This window comes from Sinocyclocheilus anshuiensis, unplaced genomic scaffold (assembly GCF_001515605.1).
Source record: "Sinocyclocheilus anshuiensis isolate Anshui unplaced genomic scaffold, SAMN03320099.WGS_v1.1 scaffold326, whole genome shotgun sequence".
NCBI classification, from domain to species: Eukaryota; Metazoa; Chordata; class Actinopteri; order Cypriniformes; family Cyprinidae; genus Sinocyclocheilus; species Sinocyclocheilus anshuiensis.
Genome location: NW_015546098.1, coordinates 695557 through 715575, shown reverse-complemented (window position 1 = coordinate 715575; position 20019 = coordinate 695557). Strand labels below are relative to the sequence as shown.

The following is a 20019-nucleotide window of genomic DNA, read 5'->3' as shown; positions in this document are numbered from 1 at the left end:
TGCTCTTTTTGAATAGGCGTGGTGGATTGTAGACTCGGAAGTAAACGCCCACTGCTGTGATTGGCTAACAGTTGTGTGTGTTTGACAGCAACACCCTTCATAGATGGATGCTGCTGTGACTTAGGTTAAAAATGCATAAATACTCAGCACTGCACAGGGTCTTGTTGTCTTCGGAGCATCTTTATCGTTTGGTTTCTGCGTAGACCTGTGTTTGCCTCTTGTTATTTACACTATATGCATGAATCGATGGGCGGAGCTAAACAGGCAGTGATGTAGAAGCAGGCGTTGATCTTCTTCTGCGGAGGCGGGACTTAGCCACACTATTACATCATAAAGTGGCACATTCCACAACCATGAATTTTCAGCATCATTACTCCAGTCTTCAGTGTCACAAGATCCTTCAGAAATCATTCTGATATGCTGATTTGCTGCTCAACAATAATCTCTGATTATTATCAATGCTGCTTAATATTTTTTGGAAACCATGATATTTTCCAGGATTCCTTAATGAATAGCACAGCGTTTATTTGGAATATAAATATTTTGTAATCTTTACTGTCATATCGGATCAATTTAATGCATCATTACTGATTTAAAGTATTAATTTCTTTTAAGCAAAACCAATTTTATTGACACCAAACTTTTGAATGGTACTGTACATATATGTTTTGTTTTTACTGTGGCCATTCGCTCGTGGTGCGTCTGATTGTTGACCTTAAACAACCATAAAGTGTTAAGAATACCCCACAGAGCATGGCAAAGAATGTTGCAGATATTTTGTCAATATCTTTTTTTTTTCCCTGCTTGCTTTTTTAGTCAAAGACCCCTTTCTTCAATCAAAGCCGCCTTTAAGAGAAGTGAGTAAGATGTGATGTACATCTGCCATGTTTTTACATTATATATACAGTATATATATATGGTCAAAATGCTAAATGATCTAAAATCTTCCAGCTTCTGCAAGAGCTCACTCACAACCGGACTGCTCCAGGGAAAGAAGGTGAGCTTACTGAAACTATTTTGGCCATTTTTAATGAATAGAGTCCATGAATCGGGTTAAAGGACGGATCAGGATATGCCAAAAGCCAGACTTCGTGGACAACAACATTGTGTGGACAACATGTTTTGAAGAACTGCTAGGCTACACTTTTGTCTGTATAAAACGCTTAATCAATCTCATACATGTTTGTGCTGGATACAGTTGCCAGCATAGACAATATAATGCAATATAATCCATTAAAATATGTGGTTACAATTTTGAGGCAGAAAATTTGTAAATAGACTTTTTTGTGCCTGAAAATGATTATTTTAAAAATACGTCTTATTCTTAATTTCCTTAATGACATAATAGAAAGTGGCCGAGTGATTTAGGTCCATAGATTATCTCACCAACATTGATGCCAGATTGAATCTCCTCATATGTTTTTTTAATATAAAACCACAACCCTGGTTGTATAGCTGTGCGTTCTGACCTCTGCTCAGGTCAAGTGATTTAGGGCACTAGATCCAGTTCAACAGCGGCCATTAACAAACCAGACAGGTGTGTGGATTCTCTTTGTGTGCTTAGCATGTCTTTACTTTTACTTTTTAAAGCATGGCCGCTTTGTCCTTATTTTTGAGAGACTAGCACATGGAGTACTAACTTATCAATAAACCACTGTCACACTGTGCAGACATCAGTGTTGTTATTAGTAACTAAAACTAAAACTATTAAAAATAATTGTCATTTTTTGAAATAAAGCTGAATAAATTAAATACGATATAATATAAAATAAAATAAATGTTGCTTTGGCAACTTAATGGAAATAAGTTTGAGTTGAGAAGTACTAAAATGACTAAAAAGGAAATACAAATAAATTAAAGCTCAATAGAAATATAAAAAAGTAATATAAATGGAAAAAGCACATAAAAATCTCTAAAATTAAACTAGACATATAAAATACCAATAACTTTTTAAAGCATGGCCGCTTTGTCCTTATTTTTGAGAGACTAGCACATGGAGTACTAACTTATCAATAAACCACTGTCACACTGTGCAGACATCAGTGTTGTTATTAGTAACTAAAACTAAAACTATTAAAAATAATTGTCATTTTTTGAAATAAAGCTGAATAAATTAAATACGATATAATATAAAATAAAATAAATGTTGCTTTGGCAACTTAATGGAAATAAGTTTGAGTTGAGAAGTACTAAAATGACTAAAAAGGAAATACAAATAAATTAAAGCTCAATAGAAATATAAAAAAGTAATAAAAATGGAAAAAGCACATAAAAATCTCTAAAACTTAAACTAGACATAAAATACCAATAAAAAAATAAAAAAATAATAGTATATATATATATAATAGTATACAATAGTATATAAATAATACTAAAATAGAACTGGCAGATATCTGCTCACATATAATTTTAAAATATAAAAATTGTTGTATAAGGAAAGATTCAGTCAGAATTCCAGGGCATTTTTAAAAGGTCATTATATTAGAGATATTTTGAGATATTGATAAACTGATAATTATTTTCATGTTATGGCTGAAAACCGGTAAATGTTGATATAGTCTGTACTGAATGCTCAAGTAAATATCACAACATTTCAATGTACAGTATGATAATATCCAATATTGATAAATAAAAACCATATGTGACCCTGGAGCACAAAAGCAGTGTTAAGTCGCTGGGGTATATTTGTAGCAATAGCCAAAAATACATTGTATGGGTCAAAATTATTGATGTTTCTTTTATGCCAAAAATCATTAGGATATTAAGTAAAGATCATGTTCCATGAAGATATTTTGTAAATTTCCTACCGTAAATATATCAAAACATAATTTTCGATTAGTAATATGCATTGCTAAGAAATTAATTTGGACAATTTTAAAGGCAATTTTCTCAATATTTAGATTTTTTTTTCCACCCTCAGATTCCAGATTACAATTAGTTGTAGTTCGGCCAAATATTGTCCTATCCTAACAAACCATACATCAATGTAAAGCTTATTTATTCAGCTTTCAGATGATGTATAAATCTCAATTTCGAAAAATGGAACCTTATGACTGGTTTTGTGCTCCAGGGTCACATAGATACTGATATGTTACCTGTATTTTGTGCATCCCTACTTTTTTCCATGTTCTGTTCTCTAGGACTGTATGTGTCCTGCACACTTGTGACGTGTTTGCTTGGTTTGATGCTTGCGTTCGAGTGATTGCCTTCTCTCGTGCTTCAGCTTCCACCATCCTATGAGCAGGTGATAAAGGAGAAGACCCAGGAGCAGGTTGCCACACCTTTACCATTTCCACGACGCTCGCATACAGCAACTAATGCCACACAGACTGACTCACTAGAGGAGAATGTGACGCATCCAGATTCCAACCAACATCCCAGCGAAGGTTAGTGCATACTGACAAGGTTTTGAGTGCGCAAATCAATGTGAACCAGAAATTGTTACACTTATGCAATGTTCAGGCTGCAGGCAAATCGGATTTTTAGTCAAATCAGATATTTTCAGGCAGACTGTCCGCACTAATAATTGCATCAGATTTGTGTGCAGACATAAGCAGCTTGGGTTGCTTTGGTTACGACGCGAGTTTACCCACGTTTCAAAGCAGATGCAGGAAAAATGGAGGTGCATCATCTCGCTCTCCAAATAAGCACCTGTAGAGTTGCGGTGAAGAACTCCTTTGTTGCACAAGAAAAACTCGAGTAACGGAGGAGTCTGGTATATGTTGTGAATATGATGTTCTGTGCTGTAATCACAGCTTTGTTTGAATACGGTTATGAATACTTCTGGCATTTCCGTCTCAGGTTTTGACGTTATCGTTATGTGTAGGTTTGCAAATTCTGGGAATTTTCACTTCAAGTTGAAAACTTTCCATGGGAATTAATGGGAAAATATGGGAATTCATGGGAATGTATGGGAATAAACTGGTTAGCCTATAATAGCAGGGCTCTACGCTTAGGCCTAATTCTGCCCTACATGCGTTATTGGGTGTTTTTCTTTGTAGTTTTAGAATCATTTTGCAGAATTCTGTGTGTAGGGCTTCTGTTGGATGTCTGTCCCATCTAGTGTAGCTCTGATCACTGAGTGGACCCCAAACCTCACTTCCATACAGCGCTATGGGCTGAATCACACTAGCAAAGATTTTACACCAAGTTGGAAGCGGTATTTCAGTATTTTGGAATTTTTTCTTGATTGTGTATAGAGCTCTTCGGGCTTTATCTTTGAGAGCACACGTAGAAACCTTTGAAGCTCCCCTCAGCGATCACAATCACAAATACGATGATGATCTGGTCAGTCGCACTGGTGCTCCTAAATATATTTTCATAGTCGCACGCAGTAGTTTTCAGTCGCAAATGCAACTGAAATGGTCGCACTGTAGAGCCCTGAATAGGGAATTTAAATGTAGTTAAAAAAAAAAAACATCTTGAAGCATAGTAATTTAATGCAAATTCAGTTGAATTTCTATCCTGCACATTCCTCAATCACATGCATTATTTCTAGAATCTGCAGGACTATTGAAGTCACACTACGGGATTTGAGCAGTCAAGGAAGTTTTGATGATATTACTAGGGTAAATATATTTGATCTGTGGTATTAAAATCAAATCAAAATGTGTTTATACAGCAGCGAGCTAGCCAGTAAATCAGATATGCTAAATGTAAGATAATTAACACCCTTTCATTGACATTTTAAGATGCGAGCTATCATGGTGCTAGCTCAACTGTGATGTCATTTCTTCTGCTAGCTAGTTTTCTGTTATCATACAAGAATGTAGGTTATAGTTTGATTTAGCATGCCGATTCAGGAATGTTCCTCTATTCATCAAGCCTATTTCTATTGTCGAGCATCAATTGTAATATTTTTTTTTTTACGATTCCAGAATTATTTAAATTCCAATATTTCCAAAATTCCCCCAGATTAACTTCCCATGGAAAGTTTTCAGAAATTTTCCAACCCTAGTGTTAAGAGTGACGCAAAAGACAATTTAATATCCGATTTGAGCAGTCAGAGCGTCCAGACTGAGACACATCTGTAAAAATCTAATTGAAATCGCATTTTAAATCACCTCCGTATGTAATGAAATCTGATTTCATTAGTTTTTTTGCTGTTCGGACTTTCAAAAATCCATCTGGATAATATCTGGATATGCAAAAAATCTGATTTCTGCTGGCAGTCTGAACAAGGCCTTCCTGTTTGGTCTTTTACAGTTTCAGCGAAGCTGCCAAAAAAACCACCTTGGCCATCATTGCCTTGCAAACCCGTTTCACAAGAAACTCAAACCAGATCCCTAACATCCACTCCCAACTCTCAACTCCCAACCCACCATCGATCTAGCCTCAACCACACATCCGTTGCCTCAGCCACGCTCCAAAACGAAACCCCTGAGCCCATCCAATCAGGTCAATGCACAACCTCTGATACCACTGCAAGACAGCTGGGAAGTTTGTCCTTTAACACCTGTGGAGACTTCTGATGCCCATTCAGGCAATTATCTGCAGGAACTCTTAGATGTCTTCAGCTCGGAACCTCAAAGTGAACTGAGTATCAGTGTCAACATCCAGGGAGAGCAGACGAACCAAACTAAAGAGAACCAAAGTGAGAAGATGACCTCCCTTCACAACGACCACAACATCCGGTCAAGAATACAAGCCTTTGAAAGTCAATCAAACGCAGAGAATGATGAAACCTCTATGCCTTTCCCTCGTCCTCGTAAGGTTTTCGCCAAACCACCTGCAGTGGCACCAAAACCTTCTATTGCCCTCCGACCCTCTGTCAAAAAGCCCAAAGAAGAGCAGCTTTCACAATTTGCCAGTCACTTATATGAAGAGGTCGACGCGCCACCGATGCCAGCGCCAAGACCTCAACTTTTAAAAAAACCATCGTTAGACTCAAGAGATGACTCCAACTCTCAGCCTCCCTTCAGGGCGGTCCTCATCCCTCCATCGCGATCTTCACTGGTCAGAGTTAAGAATGTATGTTCCCAGGATGAGGAAGTAGTATTGAAAGAACCTCATCTGCCTCTCAAGCCCAGCAAAGACCTGCTGAACCTCAACAATCACAACTCCACCGCACTTCTGTCTAACATTACATTCGCAGAGAACATGCTTAGCAATGACTATGTGGATGCTCCCACTAGTAAGTGCAAATGTTCTTCCTTACTACAATTCAAAAAACACTTACCAGGTATTGTTTATTAATGTATATGAATGTATTCCACTCACAGACCACTCTCCCTCTAAACCTGCCCGTCAAGGAGGATTCAACTACATGGGGCCAAACACGCTGGGAGTGTTCAAGAGACCCACAGTCATCAGGGTCCCCAGCAAAACTGACAAATGTGAGTATTTTACCAATCATCTGAGGAAGCTACACTGTCTGGCCAAAAAAAGTTTGGATTTCAATGAACAAATACTGAAGAGTCTAGGATTGGATCATTATTGCAGTGATTAATGTTACTGGCATGTTATATGTTTTGCAACAATTATTTTTACCCTAACTGATGAAGCACATAGCTTTTTACTTCTCAAGCATTTTCAGGATGACAATGACAAGATTCATTGGACCAAAATTGTGAAATAGTGGTTCAGTGAGCACGAGGAATCATTTTCACATATGAATTGATCACCACAGAGTCCTGAGCTTAACTCTATTGGAAGTCTTTAGGATGTGCTGGAGTCAATTTTACAGAACGCTTCGACTCTCCCATTGTCAATACAAGATCTCAGCCAAAAAAAATCAATGCAACTCTTGATGTAAATAAATGCTCTGATGTTGCATAACGTTGTCGAAACAATGCCATAGTGAATGCACAATATAATCAAAGCTAAAGGCGTTCCAATGAAATATTAGAGTGTACAACTTTTTTGGACAGGCAGTGTAAAGTGGACTCCAGCACATCATAAACACTTTCAATGGGGTTCAGGTCAGGTTCAGGGTTCAGGTCACGGTTGTTTGAGAAATAAAAAGCTACACACTGCATCAGTTAGTGTTGAAAGAATTATTGCCAAACATACAACATGATCCAGTCCTAGACTCTGCAGTATTTGCTTATTTAAATCCAAATGGCGACTTTTTTGGACCATGCAGTGTATTAAATGCACATCGATCGCCTATTTTTTTTTTTACAGTGTTTAAAGTGTAAAACTTGAAAAGTAATGCCAGTGTAAGCAGCCAAGCCTACTACTTAAAGCAGCTGAGGAATGCTGGACAGGGCTTGTTAATGGACATGCACGCCTGGTTTATTATTAACTGAAATGTCCACACACAGGTTAAAATGCTCACAGTTGTAGATTTATTTTACCATGACTGGTCTTCATTTCCAAGTAAGCAAGAATCCAATCAAACAGTCAATAAATCCACATTTCCAGTCCTTCACCAATACAAATGTCATAGTTGCATAGCGTAGCGGTAAAAAAAACTGTGTGCACCTTCCCTCCAGCAACACCTGTTACCTGAAGGATGGTTCCCACCTATATTCTGTAACCAATTACTCAAGAGTGACCACTACTGGACACACACCTACAGTACATGACAAAATTTAGGTGGCTCTTACTGCTGGTGACAATCTGTTAAAAGAGTATTCCTGGTAAAAGGCATAATTTACCCAAAAACGTTGTTCCAAGTAGCTCTTGGACATACCACAATAGCTAGTGACCATGGCTGTCAAGCTTGAGAACACATAAAAGTACATGTGTATGTATAAAATTGTATGTAGTTCATATATTTGGAGTCTTCTGGAGCCATTTGATAGCTTTGTGTTAGAAAAAGACAGAAACCACAATACAATGCAAAAAATCTAAATGAAATCAGTTCATCATATGGAGTGATCATATATCTCTTCACAAGACTTTATACATGTGGATTCATTTTACGATGCCTTTGACTTTTTTGGATCTGGTACCAAGCCCAGGAAGGACAGGACTTCTCATTGGTCAAAATGCAGTTTCTGCCCTTCACCCACCAAGAGACTGATCCCTAAGGACCTGTGACTGCCATAAAAATTCCTTAGGACCTCCAGGATGCAGCAGCATTGGGTGAAACAAAGAGAGATCACAGAGATCCATCCAAATCCATTCATAACTGTGTTTTCAAACCTTAAACTGATGCAAACTACAACACACCCATCTTATACGTATTCAGAGAAATAAGTATTCTCAGTGACAGCGATGTGTAGTGCTATATGACTAGTGCTTGCCGTAGCAGTTGCAGCTTGCTTCAGAAACCCTCCACCTTCCCCAGCTCCACCTGTATAGGTCTGCATCGAGGTGATTCATGTATGATATATAGGGTTATTTAATGTATGTTATATTTGCATCAGCAATATTTCTTACATGCTCACAGCAGCATGTTGTGGATGTATTGGCAGTAGCAAGTCTCGGTACTTGCTCTGCCGCAGCAGCAGCAGCGTAGCAGATCTATTCTGCCAAGACCAAATACATTAACATTGTCATGTCCATTACCATGCCAATCCCTCCGAGAGTTGTCATGACAGAAATGAATGCATGCATGACAGTTCGATCTTTTTCCATCATGTTTGGACTTAATGCGTTCGTAACATTGCCAAAGGCATTCTGGTTGTGGTTTGGAAAGTGAGAAATGCACTTGTAAAACCACGTTCTAAGCCTCCAGCCTGTGAGGAAAGAGATACTCTACGTTCAGAGTCTTCGTCCAGCGAGACAACAACAGATGCAGCACGTCCAGAGTCTCCATCCTAGAGAGACAAAGCGGATTGACAAAGTTCTGAGTCTCAAGCCCAGAGAGGCAGAAGACATACAGACATTTGCAACAAAGTTAAGCTTCGGCAAGCAAACCTTCACTTCAAGGTACTTTCGTCTGCATGTTCCAGACTAAGGACCTTCTGTACCGACTCCAGGGCCACGTCTGCGCTCCAGATTTTAGGACCCTTTGGTGCTCCAGGAGATCAGCATCCTACAGCGCTTCGTGTTCAAAGCTGTTAAAACGGATTCCTGATATCACTTATCCAAACCTCTTCCAGAGACCTCGGCGCTGTTGTACATTATCAGTATATGATTTTCTAATTTACATTAGATCTTATATAGCTGATCAGTTAAGAACAAATAATCTTTCATTTACATGTCTGAGGCATAATAAGGTTCTTCACCTTATTAGTTTCAGTTTATCTTCACATAAGATAACGTAACTGAATCACAACTCAATCTTATGCACTTTATTCCTTTTCATTCATGGTATGCATTTAGTAGTTGTTGATTACTCTTTTCTATCTTTTGTTAATAAAAGTTATTTTATTACACTTGTGTCTTCCTTGTGTTGATAATACAGTAAGAGGTTCTACAGTGTGTGTGTGTGTGTGTTTGTTCACTACTCACTGCTGTGTGTGTGCACTTGGATTGGTGAAATGCAGAGCACAAATTCTGAGTATGGGACACCATCCTTGGCTACGCGTCACGTCACTTTCAATTTCATTTAGTAGTTGTTGATTACTTTTGTCTATCTTTTGTTAATAACATTTATTTGATTACACTGGGGTCTTCCTTGTGTTGATAATACAGTAAGAGGTTCTACAAGTTAGATATCCCACCAATCTTTCTTATCTGATGTACTCATAACCGTAGTGACACGTGATCCAAAAATCATAACATCATCAAACCCATTACTATATTATTTCGCCTACCTAGGTTGGCGAAAGCATAATCACATTAGTATTATTTTTTTCCAAAACTCTTACTGACCTCAGACTTTGAACAGTAGTGCATGTTCTTAAGTGTAAACAGCATGATTCAAATGATTCATTGATAATCAAAATGTAATATTCTACATAAAAATAATTTTGCATTGTTGCATGGTAAGTGTATGAATTTCTGCCTTTCAGACCCTGAAGAGACGGCAGACGTTCCCACACCCACACCTGCTCAACCCTCTCGCAAAGTGAGTCCTTATACAGCTGCCTTTCCCAGCAAGCAACTCTTTAATCTGCTGAGATTTGGAACAATAGGGACTTTTCTTTGTTTTCCTTTTCCTCTCTTTCCTCAGCCTTGAAACATACTCTGCAGGTTGATGAATGCTTCTAGCTATGCGTGCTCGATTTTGAGTATGTGTTAACTGACTACTTTTACGGCCACTTCAAGTCAAAGCAGGAGTTGAAGAGAGTCTGGCCGAGCAAGTCAAATCATATAAGTAATTTTTACAGCTAGAAACCTGAATAATAATAACGTCCTGTTTAGTATTGAGGTTGTTACTCCCACAATAACACACACACTGGCCAAGTTTCACGTCTGCATTTGAGAAATTGCGTAAAAAATATTTCTGGCATAATATATAATAATATAAAATAACTGTCAAAAACCATGAACAATATTCTTTTATGCTGATTTATTTCATATATGTGACCCTGGACCACAAAACCAGTCATAAGGGTCAATTATTTGAAATTTAGATTTATACACCAACTCAAAGCTGAATAAATAAGCTTTCCACTGATGTATGGTTTGTTATGATAGGATAATAATATTTGGCCGAGATACAACTATTTGAAAATCTGGAATCTGAGGGTGCAAAAAAATCTAAATATTGAGAAAATCACCTTTAAAGTTGTCCAAATTAAGTTCTTAGCAATGCATATTCCTAATCAAAAATTAAGTTTTGATATATTTACGGTAGGAAATTTACTAAATATCTTTATGGAACATGATCTTTACTTAATGTCCTAATGATTTTTGGCATAAAAGAAAAATCAATAATTTTGACCCATACAATGTATTTTTGGCTATTGCTACAAATATACCCCAGTGACTTAAGAATGCTTTCTCCAGGGTCACATATACATTGTTAGTGCACAAATTTTGTTTTTAAACAAAAACGTTGAATATTAATGTTTTTTTCCCCCAGGACTCCTTCAGTTTCTCAACTGATATGTCTCTTCCACCACGGTAAATTAATCATGTATTTATTCAAAGCTGTCCTAGTATCAGTTTCTCGTATTCGACTTTCTAAACATGCATTTATCTGTTTCTCTTTTCATGGCTGGTTGGTTTTGGCATCATCAGCTTGGGAATTGTGACACTGATTTTCAATGCCGACAGCATGCGGTCTGTTATTGTGCCCTTAAATTCTATGTTAATAATATTTCAGGCCCAGTGGAGGAAAGGTTCTGCCTCCTCGACCGTCACCAGCTAAAACAGGCCCAGGGCGACCTCCTCCTCCATGGAAAGATGGCTCCCAACGTCGGCCCTCAGATCCAGGATTTTCACAAATAGTGCCATCAAAACAACAGCAACCTCAATGGCAGCAACAAAACCGTAGAGCTTCGAAAAAAGGACCTGCCCTCCCGCCGAGACCCAACCCTGGACATCGTCTTTACAACAGATACACCGTGAGATGTTATTTTAACGATGTAATGGTATTACAGAAGAACTGAACAACTTAATGCAACTCTACTCTCTTCTTTTGGCGTACACAGCTTGAGATCCCCCACGGTATTGCTGAGTTTGACTACAATGGCACTAACACTGGGGAGCTCTCCTTTCAGGTCAATACATTCACATTAACCTCATAGTGCCGTCTTCTCAAGTTACAGATGGTTTATGTGTTGATGTGTTGATCAGCTGTTGGAAATTTAATGCATGTCCACCCTTTATTTCCTACAGAAAAATGAAGTCCTCGTCTTACTTGAGGAATTAGACAGCAAAACCTTCGAATGCCAAGTGGGAAACGCTAAGGGGAGAGTGCAGAAAACACATATGAAGATTATCACACCCTTAACAAATTTACTCTGCAATTCAGCACCTCAGGTAATCAATATTGATATTGACTGTTTAATAGTAGTTTTAGTAGTAAGTACAGTAAGTGTATTATCTGTCTTGTGACGTCAGCATGCTAACATGGCTCTCAATGTGTTTCTACAGAAAAACAGCTCTTTTAGTGGCATGGTGGAAAACACTGGATCTCTGCGAGCGCAAGCCCTGTATGACTTCACTCCAGGTGAATACAGATAGACAGTTGTGTTCTGTGTAAGAAAGCAAAGGTCCGTTTTCCAAGGCAAGCATAATTTAAAGGGATAGTTCTCACAAAAATGAAAATGTGCTGTTAATTTACTCATCCTCAGGCCATCCAAGATGTAGGTGATTTTTTTTTCTTCAGTAGAACAGTAAAGAAGATTTTTAGCTGAAACCGTGGCTGTTGGTGATTCATAAAAGGCAGGTCAATGGCTACCGTCACTTTAAGAGTCAAAAAAGCATATCAAGGATCACAAAATTAATAGCCGTGCCTCCTGACGATATTTTGAGATCTTATGAAGCGAAACAATCAGTCTGTGCAAGAAACTGAACATTATTTACAACATTATTACCTGTGATCCAGAGCCTCAGTGTAATGATAGACCCAAGTGCAGTTTTATTTAACATAAACATGAACTAATTGCAAACTAAACAAGTGCTTGGCTTGGCTTGAAATGACATGGCATAAACATGAACTTAAGCATGGACATAAACTCCCCAACAGCGGTTACATGAACATACACCAACACCCAAAACCAACCGTGACACTCAGGCAAACAAGGAAATCAGATTCTTTTCCGTGAACTGGTTCGTTTCAGTGAACTGGCTCAATTAACTAGTTCATATATGTAATCACGCAATTACATAATATATACATAAATATGCGTATCTCCTTTTCAATCAGTGTCAGAGCTGCTCCTGTAATAATCATATGCTGTCCTGTGTTTGTGTCTCAGAGGGGCCTGGAGAGCTGGTGCTAAAGGCTGGTGATGTGGTGTCTAATGTAGAGCAGCTGGACAGTGAGTGGTACATGGGAACATGCAGAAACATCACTGGATTCTTCCCCATTAACTACGTCAAGACTCTGGTAAATATTGTATGTGGAATTGTCCACAGATACAGTAGACAATGTCCCATGACTTATTTCAAAGCATTAGAGTTTGTTAGTTAGTTTGTTTATTTATTTATTTATTTTAATTTATTGTGTGAGAACTATTACATATATGTAATAAAATATTGGTATCTCGCCCTTAAAATTGTGATTATTGCCTGTCCCACCTGTGACCTTCTCAACAAATAATCCTATAACTATTATGCAATAATCTGTTTAACTGGTATTCTTTGTAGTTAAAAAAGTCATTTTTATTTATTGAAAATAATGAATATTTTAGTAATGTTTATTTTGTCCCACATTTGCATGCAACCCTGTTACTGCATACAGTAGCTTGTTTTTAATGGAAGTAGTACAACTATAAACGAACAATACTGTAACTTGCTAGTTCCTACTCAGTGATGTGCTATTTAGGATACATTTTCAACCTGTTACTCATTCTGATGCAATTTTTTCACATTATTTTCTTATACATTGTCTAATTGCTATTGACATTTTTTAATGTTTAAAGCAAGAAAATGGCAAAATCACACAAATTGCATTTTACAATTATTTCTAATAATGTCTCAAATTAAGGTAACAGGGCTGCAAAAATCTTGGCTCATGTTATTTACTTACTGAGATTGACGGGCAACATTTTCCGAAGGTTAAGCATGTATGTTTGGGGCTGATGAAACTGATTAATAACTACCATCACCAATAAGCTTTCTTCTTCTTTTTTTCAGAACAAGCCTGGTACATCTGCGCCAGCATCCAGCAATGAATGGCAAACCAAACCATCTCCTGAGCCTGTCAGGTAAGTCATCCTCACAGGATTCGATTGTGAAAGCTTAAACACAAATTGAATGAACTGATTTTTCATTTAAAATCTGATCTACAGCAGCACATATATGTGACCCTGGACCACAAAACCAGTCATAAGGGTCAATTTTAATAATAAATAATCTTTCCACTGATGTGTGGTTTGTTAGGATAGGACAATATTTGGCCGAGATACAACTATTTGAAAATCTGGAATCTGAGGGTGCAAAAAAATCAAAATATTGAGAAAATCATCTTTAAAGTTGTCCAAATGAAGTTCTTAGCAATGCATATTACTAATCTAAAATTAAGTTTTGATATATTTACAGTAGGAAATGTACAAAATATCTTCATGGAACATGATCTTTACTTAATGTCCTAATGATTTTTGGCATAAAAGAAAAATCTATCATTCTGACCCATACAATGTATTTTTGGCTACTGCTACAATTATACCCCAGCGACTTAAGGCCTGTGTTTTCTTCAGAGGCCCAAGGTGTGTCGGGAGGTTTGACTTTGAGGGAGAGCAGAGCGATGAGCTCTCATTCTCTGAGGGTGATGTGATTCGGCTTAAAGAATATGTGGGAGACGAGTGGGCTCGTGGGGAAGTGAACAGCCAAGTTGGTATTTTCCCTCTCAACTTTGTGGAAGTGCTTGAGGATCTCCCTCCAGCCCCAGTGCAGAAATCTGCTCCGAATAAGATTGCACTGCCTGGTAAGAGCCCAAAACAATATATCTATAAATTATACACATTTTATTTAAAGTTTAAAACATTTAGATCCTACGGATTTTTTTTTCCACCATGGAATATATATTTTTTTTCTTTAATTCCGATAGTAGTAGTACCGATATATGTAGTATTTGATTTAAAAAAGTGATTTTCTCTGCTTTTTGCTAAAATGTTGCTATATATATGTTTATATATAAAACTTACCTACATTCTAGTGTTGATAAAAAAAAGAATGCTTGAAGCTAGAATAAAACAGATTTTTTGTTTAAGTAGAGGCTCTGTTCTTTATTTCGATGTATTGCATGTTCAGATATTCACAAAACAAAATATTCTGGGGGCCATGAAATTTTAGTGAAAATCATCAAAAATGCTGGCGGTGGCTGGCAACTTTTTTTCAAAAACGTTGGCGGGGAAAGAGTTAAAAATGTCCTGCAGCAGACATACATACATCACTGGAGAATTCTGTCTTTTTCTAAAATGTCCTAAACATTTCCACCACAGTGTCATTTCCAGCACATCTTAAAATATACGTTGTGATTAATAACATTCTGTAATGGCAAAGGCGGTGATGGAAATCTAAATGATGCAAAACTATAAACAATTTTGAAATAAAATGGCCACTTTTTGCATAATTTGGCCAAATTACAGCTTAATAGGAAATGACACACTATATATATATAAAAAAAGCTACTGTTCACAAATGATATTCATCTCAAGAATGTTGTAAACAAGACTTTTGAAAACGTTTATTAGTGGCAATATTGTTGGTTGTGGTGGAAATTGTCACAACTACACCAGTATATAACCGCAGGACAGTTATAATTTGTATAAACATTTATATGAATACTTTTATGCAGTAAATACTGAAAGGGATTGTTTATTCCATGCATCATGATGGTTGGAGGTTATAGATGATGATGGATTTTCTGTGTCAAAATCTAGACATTAAAAAGCACTTGAAAAGTAACAAAAATAAATGACGGTGTGGTAAAATGTTTCCTAGGTAGGTAGTTTTAATGTGACAAAAGTTGAAATTTGTTTTAAAAAAACGATGTTTCAGAGAACATGCAGCACATTCAGTTTGCTCTAGAACTGTCTGTAATCCATCCACTTACTGTATAGGTTTCTAATCTACCTACAACACCAACAGTAAGTGGTAGTGCAGTATCAGCATCAGCCGCTCTCCCTGTGGAGGGAATGTGAAGAATTTGCCCTTCTGTTTGTGTTTCATTAAGGGCTTTATTAAACTGTGACCTCCATCTCATTCGTTACACTGCAGAATCTCCTCATGAGGACAGCTGCTCTTCTTTGTGACTCCATGGAGCACATATACTGTACAGTAATAATTCATTCATAAACTGCATTTGTGTGCAGGCTCTTTAAGAAATCAGTCAAATTAAATAATTGGCTGAACTGGGCTCAAATGTATGATCTTAGACCATCTTTAGGGTGAATTTGAAAGTGGAGTATTTTTAAATATGAATTTAACAGGATTTTATAATCCTTGCATATGTTTGCTTGCATAATGCATACAGCTCTGGGCTATGGATCTAATATATGTTGTGTTTTATTTCTCAGGAATGGCTGGTTCATCTAACACACGAATGTCTTACAAGACCAGTGAGGTATCCATCTCCATCTCTCCACCTGTCACATTGAAAAATCACCATATTTATTTTCAAAATGCATTTTATAGATCGTATTGTGGACAATTCATTCATGCATATAAATGTGCATATATATATGACCTCATAATGTTAATCAAAACATCATAACTTGACCTTCTAGTGAAAATGACACACTTTTACTCTAATGATGTATACAGGGCTTCTCCAATCATTTAATACACTTAAACCCTTAACACTTCAGAGTGCAATGCCCTGAATTGCCTTTTTAAATAATTCATTACACTTTGATGTACATCACAATATGGAAGAAAAGATCTGTCGCTACTTGTTTCATTGGCATTTACTTACTTCTGGCATTTTAAACCTGTATGACTTTATTCTGTGAAACACAAAAGGTTTAAAAGAATATTGATTTTGGTCTTCTGTGAACGGTTACCAAAAAGTTCATTTTTGGGTGTGCTATCCCTTTGAACAAACACTTATACGTCCAACAATTCATGATATGAAGCATTAAATCAGTGAGATGTCTGATGTTTCAAGTTAAGTCAAATCTATTTTAATAGCACTTCAAAAAAAGTGTTTCAAAGCAGCTTTACAGAAAACCATGATGTTATTTGTTTAAATTATCTTAATATCTTCCTCCCTTATAGTCGCATTTAGCAGATTAGAGCTAATATAATTTACATTTTGCGACAATACAAGCTATCAAGCGGTTGAGATATGCTGCATAGTACAGTACAGTATATATCGCTCTCTGTTAGCATACTGTATGTATGCAGATAAAGTTTGACATACTTTATATGAAGATCTGGACGATAATAGCGATGAAATAAAAAATCAGGTCTCTGTGGATAAAGTTGGATATAATATATCCAACATATAGAGCTGTTTATAATGCAGTTTACATTTTGCAACAATATAAACAATCACTATATAATGTACTATGTAGTGTATATTGCTTTACGCGAGTATGCAGCTAGTGCTGTAGATCCAAGCTTTATTGTTTGTCTACAGGCGGAACGTAACAGTGCAGAGTGGGCCGTGGCGCTGTATGACTTCACAGCAGAGACAGAAGAGGATCTGGCCTTTCAGCAGGGAGACAGGATCCTGGTCACTGCTCACATAGACGATGAATGGTGGAGCGGACAGATAAATGGCAGACAAGGCTTCTTTCCCAAAGCCTTTGTAGAGATTGTTACAGGTGGGATTATAAAGTGACTGCAGGACAGTCCTCTAGTGGACAGGAGCCGGAAATACACTTTTCAGAACTTACATGCTGTTTAAATAATTAGCTTTTTAATATATAATATTTAATATTCTTCTCTGTGCAGGTGGGAGAAATTGGTAAGAGGCAACCTCAGAAGCAGTGTTTTTCTTCTCTGCTTTGTTTTAATTGTGTGTTTGTCTAATATATATTTATAAATGTGAACTCATTGTTAATATTCCAAATCCACTGTCTCCTAAAAATATATTCATGAAGTGCTATGGGAGTTACTACTTCTTTGTCTTATATGTACACTCTAAAAAAATCTAAAAATATGGCACATGTACTGTATTTGATGGAATTTCTCTAGTTATTTTTTACAGGTGTTTTACCTGCATTTTGAATTTTGCACTTCATTGCATTGTGTTTTAGGGTTAATGGAAATGTTGGTAAACATTAATGGATAATGTCACAGTAAAAAGCTGCCAGTACTTTATTTTACAGATTTATTTCTTACAGTGTACTATATTTAAGCTTACTTTTCTGTATACAGTATTACTGGTTTTATGTACAGGGAACAAATAGTATACATCATTTTATAGATTTAAGCATTTTTAAACACAATAGACAAATGCCCAGTGCCATCTTGTGTCCATAAATCTGCACTTGGCCATCTTTATAATTTTGACAAGTGATGATAGACATCTGAGGCATACCAGTGTTTCTACAGGACTTAAATGTGTATAGTAATAATAATAAATGTCGTAGTCATGGCATTAAATGTTGTATGATCTTCCTCAGTATTTTTGTCTTCTTTTCCAATACAAATATATAAACATCCTTAAATCATGATACATTTGCTTGAAATGCAAAATTAAGATAAGTCTTGTTTTCTAAGAAACTGAACAAAATTGAAAAAGAACAAATATCTGTAAATGTGGTATGAAAAGGGTTATTTTTTTGAATATACCTGCATTTTGAATTTTGCACTTCATTGCATTGTGTTTTAGGGTTAATGGAAATGTTGGTAAACATTAATGGATAATGTCACAGTAAAAAGCTGCCAGTACTTTATTTTACAGATTTATTTCTTAGTGTACTATATTTAAGCTTACTTTTCTGTATACAGTATTACTGGTTTTATGTACAGGGAACAAATAGTATACATCATTTTATAGATTTAAGCATTTTTAAACACCATAGATAAATGCCCAGTGCCATCTTGTGTCCATAAATCTGCACTTGGCCATCTTTATAATTTTGACAAGTGATGATAGACATCTGAGGCATACCAGTGTTTCTACAGGACTTAAATGTGTATAGTAATAATAATAAATGTCGTAGTCATGGCATTAAATGTTGTATGATCTTCCTCAGTATTTTTGTCTTCTTTTCCAATACAAATATATAAACATCCTTAAATCATGATACATTTGCTTGAAATGCAAAATTAAGATAAGTCTTGTTTTCTAAGAAACTGAACAAAATTGAAAAAGAACAAATATCTGTAAATGTGGTATGAAAAGGGTTATTTTTTTGAATATTTTATTTTAAATGTTATATTTTTTAATTAAGTTGTTTTTTGTGAGTCCATTGGTGGATATCTGTTCTTTTTAATCATACTCACTTAATTTTGATCGGTTTCACAGAAAACAAGACTGAGGCCATTTTTTTGCTTCTCAAGTGAGTATCTTGATTTAAGAAAGTTAAGAAATTAGCACTGGAAAACAAGAAAAACCTACTAAGGATGAACACTTTTATGCAGTGTGATAAAAAGTTACAGTAAAAGTTATTTTCATATTCTATTGGTTGGGAGCAGAGCTTATCAAGCCTCAAGTTTTTTTTTTTTTTAAGTAATTGAGATCAGTAGGAAGTTGTAGTTTTTTGTAACTTAAAATTTTTGTCATCCTAACAACAGAGCAGGTGTGTAATGCTATGCAGCATTAAAAAATATCAAATACTGGGGGTACTCGTCATCAGTGTCTGAGGTGGTTCCAGCAGTTAAATCTAGTACAAGTCTGTAAAAATAAAAACAGTGCAGATCCACTTTCGTGCATTTGTTCTGGAACTCACAACATGCCCTCACATCACACAAGGAAACGCTTTTATAACCTGCATATATGACCCTGGAGCACAAAACCAGTCATAAGGGTAAATTTTTCGAAATTTAGATTTATACATAATCCGAAAGCTGAATAAATAAGCTTTCCATTGATGTATGGTTTGTTAGGATAGGACAATATTTGGCCGAGATACAACTATTTGAAAATCTGGAATCTGAGGGTGCAAAAAAATAAAAATACTGAGAAAATCATCTTTAAAGTTGTCCAAATGAAGTTCTTAGCAACGCATATTATTAATCAAAAATTAAGTTTTAATATATTTACAGTAGGAAATTTACAAAATATCTTCATGGAACATGATCTTTACTTAATATCCTAATGATTTTTGGCATAAAAGAAAAATCTATAATTTTGACCCATACAATGTATTTTTGGCTATTGCTACAAATATACCCCAGCGACTTAAGACTGCTTTTGTGCTCCAGGGTCACATATATTAACCTCTGACACATGAATTTGATACTGTAATTGTGGTTTGACATTTATCAAGCTCATTCATTTAGCTAAGTCCAAAAGAGACACATTTATGGCAGACAGAGTTTTGCATAATGGAAATAGGCTCCTTAAATTCAGGATCACTAAAATATTGGAAGTGCGGGCTGCCCGCTCCAATTTTTAGAAAATGTATATTTTAGAAAAAAAAAAAAAAAAAAGTAGGGGCAAAAGCCTGG

At 36.2% G+C, this 20019-nt stretch overlaps 1 protein-coding gene across 1 annotated transcript in view; it reads left to right on the top strand.

Moving 5' to 3' along the window:
- The window catches only part of LOC107700261 (SH3 domain-containing protein 19-like), a 28163-nt gene extending 10135 nt beyond the window's left edge, over positions 1-18028 (top strand). Inside the window, 19 exon segments of the mRNA XM_016501867.1 lie at positions 817-857; positions 952-997; positions 3141-3144; positions 3206-3386; positions 5206-5300; positions 5302-6133; positions 6222-6335; positions 9849-9904; positions 10865-10905; positions 11108-11348; positions 11436-11504; positions 11623-11766; positions 11881-11956; positions 12708-12838; positions 13588-13658; positions 14151-14377; positions 15972-16018; positions 17036-17222; positions 17353-18028. Coding sequence (XP_016357353.1) covers positions 817-857; positions 952-997; positions 3141-3144; positions 3206-3386; positions 5206-5300; positions 5302-6133; positions 6222-6335; positions 9849-9904; positions 10865-10905; positions 11108-11348; positions 11436-11504; positions 11623-11766; positions 11881-11956; positions 12708-12838; positions 13588-13658; positions 14151-14377; positions 15972-16018; positions 17036-17222; positions 17353-17369 — 2620 coding nt within the window. The 3' untranslated portion in view covers positions 17370-18028.
- The last annotated feature ends 1991 nt before the right edge of the window (positions 18029-20019 follow it).